Here is a 12,156-nt window from a genome sequence, read left to right as displayed (position 1 = left end):
CAGGAGGGCAGATGGTCACACAGGCCCAGGACATAATTTGGGAACATGGTAAGTGCAAGGAAGAGAAATAGCTCTGGGAAGGAGTAATTTGACAGGGGGTGTTTGGGAAAAGAGGTTCGGGGACAGCCTCTTGGAGACGATGAGCAGAAACCCGGGGCAGCAGTTCAAGGAGGGAAGGGTGAAGATGTAGGCAGGGTGGGGAGGGGCTTGGCGTTCACAGCGTGGGGCAGGAGCTCCCTCTAAATGGCCAAACCCTAGCCGACTTGCAAATGCTCCATAGACTTTCAGGTTAGAAGGGCGAGGAGCCAAGGACTAGGCCTCCTCGGGCCACTCTGCCCAGACCCGAGCATTTCAGGGACTCACAGAGTGAGATGACCTGCTCCTCCCAGAAACAGAACCGTCCGATGAGCTTCTACAGGTCAGCTCCTGGAGGCTCTCCTGTGACTCGGGTCTGCTCTCAGTGGGTGTCCCTTGGACACATAGTGACAACAAGACGTGTTCTGAGTGCTCCCACACCTTTGAACTTGAAGCCCATTTGCTTGAAATAAAACCTTAGCACCTATGTCCCTAGGCCTTTGCAGTCACCTCCCCAATCCCCACCTGCCGTGGTCTCAGGAGATGCCTTCTGTCCCGGGGCCACTAACCCTGTGAGTGCTCTGGCCATCTGTACAACCACCGTGGCCGCCCAGGCTGCTGGCAGGCCCTCCTGTTCCAGGGCATGTTCTCTCTCTGGTGACAGCCTTTTGTCCCCTCTGGGCCCTGAGACGGCTCATTGTTTCTCCAGCAGGTCCATTGGGTTCTGTTCCGATTGTTGGAAAATAATAGAGTGTATGAGTCCCTTAAGCCATGAAAGCAAAGGAGAGGCCTGCACCCTGACAGGCCGGTGATGTAGAAGTGGGAGAGCCACCTGTGCCACGCCAGGTGACCACCAAGAACCCTCCAGAGCCTAGCGCTACACACGGCAAGCAACAAGCCCCACCACAGGGACCAAAACTCTCCACGTTCCAGAAGGTCCTTCTCCATCGGCAAATGTGTCACTCATATCCATCGAATATTTTTTTCACTATAAAAAGATGCTGAGTATTATCCTATGAAATTAAGGAGTTAACATATTAAATTAACATTTCCCAGTTTTATTCATTTGTCAGAGTAAGATGCCCTAGCAGACAGCAGAAATAAGAGTCCTGGAGGCTCAAGACAGGGAAGTCTTGAGAAAGTCCAAGAAAGAGGACAAAAGCGAGTTATGGGAGACAGGTGCCCCCCACACACACACACACTCCCTGCACGTGGCCCGTGAGGTGCTATGATAAGCCAATGCAACGTGAAGGCCCAGTGATATCCTTAAAAGGTATTAAGGTAGGATGAAGACAGCAGGGACCACCATCATTCCATGAGGTCCTATGTGGATTCTTTGGGTACCAAGTTCGTATCCAACCTCCATCCCAAACTGGGAAAAACCAGGCACTCTTTCAAGTAATTGAGCCAAGTCTCTCCTCTTGAAAACCCTCTGACAGCTTCCTGCTGCCCTCAGAGCAGAGACCTACGAGACCCTGAGAGATTGGCCCCGTCTTGCTTGCCAGCATGGCCCCCGTCTCCCACCCTCCAAGCCGACCCCCAGTCTCGCTCAGCCCCTCCTGTGGGGTGGTTGTAGGTGTGGGCTGTTGAGAAGGGTCTTCCAGCTCCCTGGCAACGCACATGCCAGCCCCCAGCCAGGTTCCACTTCAGGTAGTCATCAGTGTGTCTAAAGTGGTTCTCCAAAGGTCTTAAGTGGAGCTGGACCTGACTGTGGACCTCCCGGGTCCTTCCCAAGCATGTGCTCCAAAATCCCCGCTAATGAGTTCAGAGCCTGCTTCAGGGCAAGGGAAGCTTTTCCAATTCAGAACCAACCACATGATCTCAGAAGACTCACGAGCTGCAATCTACTTCATCCCTCAGTGCAGTTTTTAAATTTCACCAGCAAGTCGGAAGAACACCATGTCAACAAGCTCTTAAAAATGCATGAAGCCTACATACCAGCAGGGACCGTAACAGCACATGCACAGGGACCTCTGGTATCAGGCTCACATGATTTATTCAGGGTTTTTCCTGGTTGCCATTTGGGAGTAGAGATTCGTTTACTGAGAGAGATTCGTTTACAAGTTTTCCCCGTACTGCAGCATTAATATTCAACTAACAAAGCGTGAGGTCCCATCTGCTGCTGGGATGGGTGGACCCCATGCTCCCCTGGGGTATGAGCTCCTTGGTGCGCCCCTGTCCTTGCAGTCTGAGCTCTGGTTTTTATTGAAATTGCTAGAACTCATGGTGGGCATCTTTTGCTTCCTGCTTTAACATCTACACCCAGCTTCATGCAAGACAGACATCAAACCTTGTTAGAAATTGATGAAAGATTCTTTTTTTGTCCCCTGAGGCAATTTGAGCCCCTGAGGACTGCTACGCTTTCGTTCCACATGAATTTGGAAACGCACTTGCATGTTTCCACAATTTCTGACCAGTGAAGCGTTGCACAGGGGGAGGAGAGGCTAATGCAATGTGCCCTGGAATGTGGAGCCCCAGGAATGCCCTCATTTGTTCCACACTTTCCCTGGAATTCCTAAAGCAGATTACTCAACCCGTTTTCTTAGGTGAGATGGCTCAGAGCATAAGAAAGACTCTTTTAGGCTTAAAGGTATCCTGAGAAATGGTGCTCTGGATTAGACTAAGGAGCTCTGCAACTCAAAGGGTCCCAGCGCTATTTGGAAGCAGAGGCAGGATTTCTGCACAAAGCTCCAAACCTGTGCCTTTCCCCTGGGCTCAGCTCCCAGCTCACCAGGCACCCTGGGAGGAAGCCCCTGGGCATCTTACATTCGTCCAGGGAGAGCGGAGGTCAGAACTCTGAAGAGCACAATTCCTCATACTGGTTGAATTCAGTGATTCTCATCAAAAGCAAAGTGAAATAAGGATTCACTTGGAATTAGGAACTTTAGTCCTCTAAACTGGGTTTTCTCACCAGCAGCACCATGAAGAGTTGAGACAAGGTAGCTCTCTGTAGTGGGGAGTCCTGTGCATGATGGATGTTGAGCAGCATCCCTGACCTCTGACCAATGGATGCAAGTAGCACGCTCCTCACCCTCCACATGGTGATAATCAAAAGTATCTTAAGACATTGCCACATGTCCCGGGGTGGGGGTGGGGGTCACCACTGGTGGATAATCAGTGCTATAGTCTTCAGATGCTTTCTACTAGTGTGGCGTGTGGCAAATGGCAGGAATCACCGATAGAGAACAGACTGGTGGAAGGCACTCCCATCCATTGTAGGTTCTCTGAATCGATTCATTCTTGTTCTGTTTCGGTATCGATTTTTGCCATCTTTCCTCTGAAGCTGAAATAAACTTAGACCTTGTGTGTGAGTCTGAATACATTAAGAAAGTTCAGGAAACTTTGCTGTCAGCTAAAGGGAGGCAGGATTTCCCTACAGCAGTTTTCACACCATCCGGCCACCCGTGGCTAGACCCCTCCCTTCATGGAGGGTGGCAATCTCCGGGCAGGGACCTGCTGATGGATGAGGAGTCTGTTCCAGGACCGGAGGCGCGGAGGTGATAATGACATTGGCGTGCAAAGTGGTTAGGGATAAAGGGAAAAATCAATGTTGACTTATTTAATCTAAACTTTCAGAGACATTAGTGGCACTGTAGGTCCCCAGAGGACAGTGGCAGAGGATGAGAAATGTAGCATTATATCAAATAATAGGCATAGCATTGCGATAATGGCTAAATCCTCCTCATCCCTGGAGGTGTGAGGCCTCGCCGCTGCCTGGGGTGCCTCCGGCAGGCAGTGATGGGTGCAGCTGGCGATCTGCAGCAAGGACAACGAGGAAAATAGGAGAGAGAGATGGGGCCCAGCGAGGGCTGGGCTGTCACCACGGGTATGCGTGTCTCGGAAGCTCTGCACAGGGATTCTCATCAGAGCAGTGTGCGTTTCTTCTCGTCCCAGTCACCTGCCCCTCTTCCTCTCCACCCTTTGCCACTGTGATTCAGTTAGCGGGTTTCTCTCTTCCATCTGCCTTTCCCTATGTGTGACGCTTGATCTCCCACTTCCCTCTCTCCCTGGGCTGTGTCTCCATGTCACCTTCCTCTGCCTCTGTCTGTCTGTGTTTCCGGCTCTCTGGCTCCTTCTCTCTTCTCTCTCCTCCTCCTCCCTCTCCCCATGCCTCTGTCTGTCTCCTGGCTCTTCCACCCTCCTCCCCCGAGCCTGCCCATCTCAGAGCCCACGGTCAGCTTACTCTCCCCATCAGCCCTGCCCTCCCTTGCCTTATGACAAGGGGCACAGGGGCACAGAGCGTGGAGGGGCTTATGGCTTGCAAATGTGAATTCCAAATCTCCCAAGTCTGTAGTGGATCAAGTCCCGCAGGCCTAGAGGGGACTGGTCAGCCTCTGTCCCCCTGCCTTTGTCCAGGTTAGGCTTGGGAAGGAGACACTGATGGAGTCCAGCTAACTGGGAAGGGGCTAGAAGGGTGAGCAATTAGGCAAGCAGGGCAAAGGGACATGAAGTGACCCAGATCTGGGTCCTTCTGCCAGAGGGCCAGTGTCCCAGAGTCCAGAGAAAGCAAACAGGAGAGAGAGAGAAGGAGGGAGGGAGGGAGGGGAAGGACATGGAGAAAGCCCAGAAGGGAGCCACATGGAGGAGGTGAGATGACAGACGGAGTGTGCAATTCCCCCCAAACCCTGCGGGAAACCCTGAGACCCCTGCAGCTGGGCGGGGCCCGGAGCTGGGCTGCGGCTCCTTGAATGTCTGTGCAGTGATGGGTCTGACATGTAGGGTGCAGGGCCTGGGTGCCTGACAGAGGCGGGACCATGGCATGGTGACCCCACACTGTGACTATGGATTTCAGAGCAGAAAGGGTCCTGGGCCACTACTGTCCTCAAGAATGTGGGGGCCTCAGGAGGTCCTGGCTGATCAGCATGGGTCACGTTGCTCCCTGTGCCTTAAGAGGTGTCTGCTCCCTCCTGGGGCGACTTTGGGGAGCTGGAGTCCAGGTCCAGGGAGCCCTGCCAGCTGCCCTAGGTGCCTTTGGGGTCAGCTGGACAGGTGTCTGCTTCTGCAGGGAGCAGGGCGAGGGGGTGATTCAGGCTTGGCCTTCGAGAGCCACTAGGAAGGAGGAGTGACAGGGAAGTGCCAGCTTTGCACATGGGGACTTGTTGGAGCTGAGCAGAGTGGGGCACCATTAGCCATGTCCAGGGTCATGGCTCTGTGGGTCCTTAGGAACTCCCTCCTTTTCCCTTGGTTGATGGACAAGAAGAATTCAGCATGGCTCCCTGGGAGAAGGTCCCAAGCCCATCATATCCAAGAAGAAAGGACTTTGGAATGAGTTTCCTGGGGTTGCAATGGCAAATCACCATGAACCAGGTGGCTTAGAGCAACTCACATTATTCTCTCACAGTTCTGGAGATGAGAAGCTCAAAGTCAAGGTATCGGCAGGGCTGTGTGTGGGAAGAGCCCCTTCCCTGCCTCTTTCAGCCTCTGGCAGCTCCAGGTGTCCTTGGCCTGTGGCCGCCTCCCTCCGGGCTCTGCTCCGTTTCCAGTTGGCCTTCTGCTCTGTGTCTCTGTCTCACCCCGCCCTCTGCCCTTCACTTCTAAGGACACATGCTGCTGGGCTCAGAGCCCACCCTGATCCTCGTCTCGTGATCCTTAACTGTCATGACCCCTGCAAAGACCCTTTCTCCAGATGAGGTCACACTCAGAGATGCCGAGGGAGGGTCACTGGGTATATCTCTTTGGGGACCACTAATCGACCCTCTGTAGACAAACACGAAGATTCAGAGAAGAGCTCCTGCTCACCCTGGCTGACCTCTAGCCCAGATTCAGGCCCTCATTCCTTGGTGAAGCTTCCACGAGTTTCCTAATGCGTCCTGGCCACAGCTCTCCATGGTAGATTCTGTGACTCCCGTCTCGGGAATGAGGAAGCCAAGTGCAGATCCACAGCATCAGACAAATGCAGGCAATGTCCTCCCACCCTCTACCTGCAATGTCACAGCTGGAGTCCATGTTGGAACAGGCAGGCAGACAGCAGGGCAGGGCAGGGCAGGACAAGTGGTCTGCCGATGTCCCAGTGGTCCTCAGAGTCCCCCACTTCACTCTCCTTCTGGAGCAATAGCTGCATGAGGTGGTAACTGTGAGGCATCTGAAAAACAGAAAATGGCCAGACGACTAGAAATTCCAGTTTCCCAAGTGGTACTTGGACTGGGTTGGGATTTTAATGGACGTAAAGCATCCATAATAAACAAAGCCCACCACGGACTGCTCTGGTGACTTCTCCCCTGAGAGTTCTTGAATGATGGAGAGAGTTCATTTGCAGCTTTCACACAGTCGAAAGGGCTATTTGAGCACTAATCAGGAAACGCATATTGTCCAAAAATGTTGCCTGAGAGTACCATGCAGCCTCATGAAGCTCCACCTGCAGAACTGGACATGTGGGCAGTATTGGACATGGAGACAGGTGGCAGAGTGGCCTTCAGAGACATGGCAACTCAGCTCTAGTACATAAAGACCTGAGGCTGAGCCCTTCCCATTTGAAGGATTTGCATTTCTCCCCAGTCTTTCCAGCTATCAGAACCCTCTAGATCACTCCATCTGAAGTGGGCACACCTGCAGACGCAGGGGGTGGGGAGGGGAGGCGGGGGGTGCAGATGCCATGGGCTTTGTCTTTTATTTCGAACTTGTTTGTTCTGTCCAATCTAACACCTGCGCGTCCTGTAATCCTGCCGGGACCAAGATGCCAGGGCTTTGTAGCACTTTAATACATTTGGAGCATTTAACGGAGAACTGCTAGGATAGAGACTGGTCCCCAGATTGGTTATAACACATTTCAAATACATCCAATGTGCAAGATTGAGTCGGGTCTCAGAAATACCATGAGGTATTCTTAACCTACATTTTTAAATAACCCTGGAGGTAAATGCCTTCCACATGTTCTCAAATATTTGAATATAATAAAGCTAACAGTAGCCATATAAATAAATAAATAACCAAGCTAATATAATTTGCTTATCAGATTCTTAGGAATAGACTGATAATCACTTTTTTTAAAGTATGTACATAAAATCCACAAATTGTGAAATTGATCAATGAGAGGGTGTTGATTCACATGGAAAATGTTCTTCACATTGCAAAATAATTCTCCAGCTTATTTCTCAGTGACAGCTGTGGTAATGATTTTGTGATATTTGTTTGCAAATAATTAACCCCTCTCAGAGAAGATTGAGAAATAGATCCATTTTCATACATGAAGATATGTGAAATTTTCAATGCCATAGGTTTCTTTTTGAAAAATTAAATACTTGCATTTTTTTTCAGGAGCAAAGCTAATCCACATGTGTGATACACCTGTACCTTCAACATTAGAGTCTACTATTGCTAGGCCTACAGATGCAGCAAGTAACCAAAACCCTTTTCTCAGAAATGCCAGATTATGTCTTTTCTTTCTGCAGGAGTGTAATGGCCAATTTATTGTCAAGGTATTTTTTCTGGGGCTTCCTTGGGTCCAGTTCACCATATGAAGCTAACATTGAATTAGTGTGTTTGGTTTCCGTGAGCCAATTCCAAAGTGTTGCTGGGGCCATTTTAGTGAATGACAGGCTGCAGATCTTGATGGAATCATATGATTACTCATTGCTTAGTAGGGTGAGGACATCCTGAGAAAGCCAATGACAAAATGCAATGATTCTTTAATCACAATACCAAGGCATGCTAGTGTAATTCAAAGACATGGAAGTCATGTGGTGAATTTCCTAAGAATAAGGTCATCCTTCCTCTTGTTCTGGGGACAAAATCCTAAGAAGAGTAATAGCATTTTGAGAATTTGTATGTTCTTTTAAATCAGGTGCACTTCATTTCCAGCACCTGTCTTGGATTTATTTATTCTGGGCCTCCTCTTCTGTTTCCCTGGTCATTCTCTTTCAGTGGTTAACTTGAGGGCACCTCTGGGGCTCTGGGTTGAACCCTATCTGAACACTGGTCCTCCCAGACCCTTGTCAGTATGTCAGCTAGCCATGGCAGCCTCGCATGGCTCACCTGGTCTTGCAATCACCTGACCCCTCACCTTTCAGAGCCCGAGAGCCCAAAAATACCGGATAGGAAATCTCTATGGATGACTGTGAGCTAATAGGAAAATGCAGAAAGCAGGGGATATTTTGAAGCAAGAGACAGGCATTTTTAGTTATTTTAGATTCAGAAAAGAACAAGTTGTGCTAGGCATATATTAAGATAAATATACCTACTGGACATCTTTTCTAGGATGTTCCCAACCATATCGAATTCAACATGTTATCTTTTGCCACCAAACATGTATTTCTCCTGTACATCCATTCACAGCCAACAGTTTGTATTAGTCTGCTTTTGTTACTGTAACAAAAATACCTGATACAAACTAATTTATAAAGAAAAGAGATTAATTTAGCTTTCAGTATTCAAGGATGAAAGTCCAAAAAGCATAGCACCAATTCTTGTGATGGTCCATGGCAATGGTGGGAATGAGACTGTGTATGGGAAAAAGAGACCACCTCTCAAAACAGGAAGCCAGACAGTGATTGAGGTCCACATCCTTTCCAAGGGCCCCAAGGGCCTATGGCTGTCCCACTAGACCATATCTCTTAAAGCTCACTTCAACTCTCATCACTTCATATCTCATACTGAGGACCAACCTTCCAATGCATGAGCCTTTGGGCGACACATTGAAACTATATCCAAACCAGGATGGTTCCACCGTCTACCCTCCCTGAACCTGAACCCTGGGGGAGCCGTACCTGACCCACCCTCTGCTTCACCACCCCTACTTGTCTTCCATTCTGAGTCTGTCTCCTTTGGTCTCCTAGTTTCAATCCTCTCTTCTCTCCCACGGCTGCCCCCTGAGCTCAGCCCATCTCTACGTCTCCCTGGCCTGCACACCCCCCTACCTGGGCTCTTGGCTCCAAGACTGCAGACCCCCAGCCCATTCTCTGGCACCAGAGCTAGTATGTCATGAGCTGCAGGTGTGCAAAGATGGTGATTCCGGGAGGCCTCAAGGTGGCCGAGGAGAGCCCTGGCATTTGTCCCAACGTGCTGCACAAACACCCCGTGTCCATTTCTAGCTTGAAATGAAAAGTGCGAGAAGTACAGGGCTGGAGAACATGTGGCATTGGTTCCAAGATAGCAGAGACTCTGAGCCAGGCCTAGTCTAGCTGGAGCTGCAGAGCGCTGCTTGTAAAGTGCACCCCACGGCTGGGCCCTGAGTCCTGGTACATTGTAGGGGCAATGGGACCGGGAGGGACGGCTCAAGCCTTGAGTCGGGGGGGGGGGATAGAGGGAATCAGGAGACACTGTGCAAACAAATGCCCTGGAGAGAAGGTGTCCAGGAGGCTGGCGAGGGCTCATGTGTTAGTGTCTGGGAGGAAGGGACGGCCTAAACAAGATTGGGCACACGGGAGAAAGTAGCGCTTGGAGTGAAGGGGGGCTAGGGCTGGCCTTCTTGACACGGGTGTGCAGACTGTGACATTTAAACTTCAGGATGGACATTCATGTGGAAATGTCTAGCAAAGCTTCTGAAAGCCAAGCCCAGGGCTCAGGGGAGAGCGCAAAAGGGAAGGGGGAGATTTGTTCAGAGGTGGTGCAAACAGCCGAGGAGAGGCTGCCGGAAGCTCCGTGTTTACGGAATGGGGAGAGGAAGGAGAGAGGAGTGGCAGTCAGAGGTGCCCGGAGAGGTCTGGGAGCCCACAGGGCTGCACATGGTCACGGCACAATACGCAGGATGGGGACCGAGGGGACACCGTCACGTGTGGCCCTTAGAGGCTGGCGTCAGTAATGGGAAGTCATGGAAACCACATCAGTTCAGATTCCCAAGAAGCAGATGCCAAGACAGATCGATGTGCAGGGATTGGTTGGGGAAATTCTTGTAAAGAATGCAGAAGGCAGGGAGCGTCCGGGGCCAGGCTGCAAGTCTGGCACCTGTGGGAGCACACCTGTGGGGAAGAAGGACGTGGGCAGGGGGGACCTGGGGAGGGCACCTCTGAGAACTGCTGCCAGGCTGCTGTGGACCCCTGAGCAGAAGCTGCCTGTTAGTGAAATCTGCACTGAGCAGAAATGCTCGCCGGTGACCGCGCCTTGCTGGCCCCTGCCTTGGCACAGCCCAGGGGAGAGGTGCAGCTGGAGCTGCCCATCAGCCAGCCTTCCCTCCCAAAGCAGATGCTGCTAAAGGAGATCAGAGGTGCGTTTCCGTGGCACCCAGAGGCCAGAGCAAGCGACCTTGCCAAGGCAGTGGAAAGACGGATGCTCTGCTCAGTTGCCCTCGCTGTGCAGGCAGCACAGAGACGGAGGACACAGGGGGCGCCCTAGCAGGGTGGCAAGACCCACGAGGGAGGCCTGTGCTGTGCTGTCTCCACCCTGAGCCAAGGAGGAAAGCTGTACCCAGGGAGCCGACCGGGGTCACAGGGTTCCTCAGAACTTCCCAGACAGGAGCCCGCTGCCCACCCCTCCTCCCTCCTCCAGCCCTGGGCCCTCCCGGCACCTCGCGTCCCAGGGGCTTCTGTCTGTCACCCTTTGTGCCCAGCAGACCTGATTTCTTGGGCGTATGTTTTCCTTCTGGTTGTGGTGTTTGGATCTTGTCTCCATTTCTGTGGCTCAGGTGTGACATTGAAGAACCAAAGTCACACGGAGAAGCCAGCTCTTCAGGGCCCCGCAGACAAGTGTGAGATCATCCATTGCCTTTGTGGGGAGCTGCAGGGGGTGTCTGAGAATCCCCCACACAGGGCATTTCCCCTCCAGCCTGACTGGGCACCGCGCGCGTTCACCAACCGGGAAGCCGACTAACTCTCTGTGTTTCTTTCCAGGTGACCTCATACACTTGCCTCCATACCTTAGAATGGACTTCTTGTTAAACCGAGGTGCGCCAGGCACCAGCAGGGACCTGAGTTTAGGACAAGCGTGCTTGGAACCTCAGAAAAGCAGGACCCTGAAGCGCCCCGCGGTCCTGGAGCCCATCCCCATGGAGGCCTCCGCCGCCGCCGCAGCCTCCACGCGAGAAGGACAGTCGTGGCAGCAGGGGGCCGTGGCCACGTTACCTCAGCGAGAAGGGGCAGAGCTGGGACAGGCCGCCAAGATGAGCAGCTCCCAGGAATCTCTGCTGGACTCTCGGGGCCATTTGAAAGGAAACAATCCCTACGCCAAATCTTACACCCTGGTATAACAAACGGCGCGGCTGGACAGCAGTTGTAAATACAATTTAAACAATCCAATCAAAGCTACCTTTTTTTTTACGGAATTCCAATATTTATAATTAAAGAAAATTGCCAAAATATATTTAAAAAAAAGAAAATACTGAAACCACAGACAGTGCAAAGACTCTCCTGCTTTTTTTCTGTCTGAGTGTGAGCTCCACCTGCCTGGGCATCTGATTTTTTGGGAAAGAAGTCCAGTTTTATGATCTTCACAGGCTACTGCATTTTTACTGATTTTCTACAAAGTGCATGGGGACTAATCAAACCTTCTGACTGGAAGTTCTGTCACACACGAGTCAAGAAAGAAAATAGGGAGGGGGGAAATCAGCCTATTTGTGAATTTAAAAGGAACATTGATTTGGGGGCAGGGGACAGCTTTAGTCACGTTTGCACACCTTTCTTTCCCGTTAGGAACCGGGTCCTCCATTTGATCTTTTGTTGTTAATTAGGATGAGTGCCGTCAGTGAAGGGGTGGGGGGAATCAATTTGGTTTTCTTTTTTGTTTATTTTTTAATTTGATGAGACACTCTTTGCATTTTGTCTAAGCGAAATAAAAAAGAAAAGGTGGTCTGCCTTTATTTCAATGTCTGCTCCTCTGACCTCCGACGGAGCGCTTGGGTCTCCTTCCTGCTGATCCTGGGTTTGCCAACACTGGAACTGACCCAGAGCCCAATTCAATGAGCCAGAGAAGACACCGCTGTTCCCAGCTCCTAGGGAACAGTGAAGAAGGTGCAGCTGCATCTCTCGGGCTGGAGACTGCAGAATGGGGGCTGGTCTCCGTCTCTGTGAGGGGCCATCCCAGGTATTCTGAGTCTCTGGCAAGGTTTGATCCTTGCCCACTCACACCAACCTGCCCTTTAGCTAAGCAGTGGTCAGCAGACTACAGCCCACTCCAACCCACTGCTGTGTTTGCAAGTGAAGTTTTATAGGGAGA

At 51.3% G+C, this 12,156-nt stretch overlaps 1 protein-coding gene across 1 annotated transcript in view; it reads left to right on the top strand.

Annotated features, from left to right (window-relative positions):
• Nucleotides 1–11,328, top strand: part of Dscam (DS cell adhesion molecule) — a 655,493-nt gene extending 644,165 nt beyond the window's left edge. Inside the window, exon 33 of the mRNA XM_048803693.1 lies at nucleotides 10,836–11,328. Coding sequence (XP_048659650.1) covers nucleotides 10,836–11,191 — 356 coding nt within the window. The 3' untranslated portion in view covers nucleotides 11,192–11,328. The remainder of the gene's footprint in view (nucleotides 1–10,835) is intronic.
• The last annotated feature ends 828 nt before the right edge of the window (nucleotides 11,329–12,156 follow it).

Source organism: Marmota marmota, unplaced genomic scaffold (genome assembly GCF_001458135.2).
Source record: "Marmota marmota marmota unplaced genomic scaffold, marMar, whole genome shotgun sequence".
Classification (NCBI taxonomy): domain Eukaryota; kingdom Metazoa; phylum Chordata; class Mammalia; order Rodentia; family Sciuridae; genus Marmota; species Marmota marmota.
Note: the sequence above shows the minus strand (reverse complement) of the source record. Positions and strands in the feature narration are given on the sequence as shown.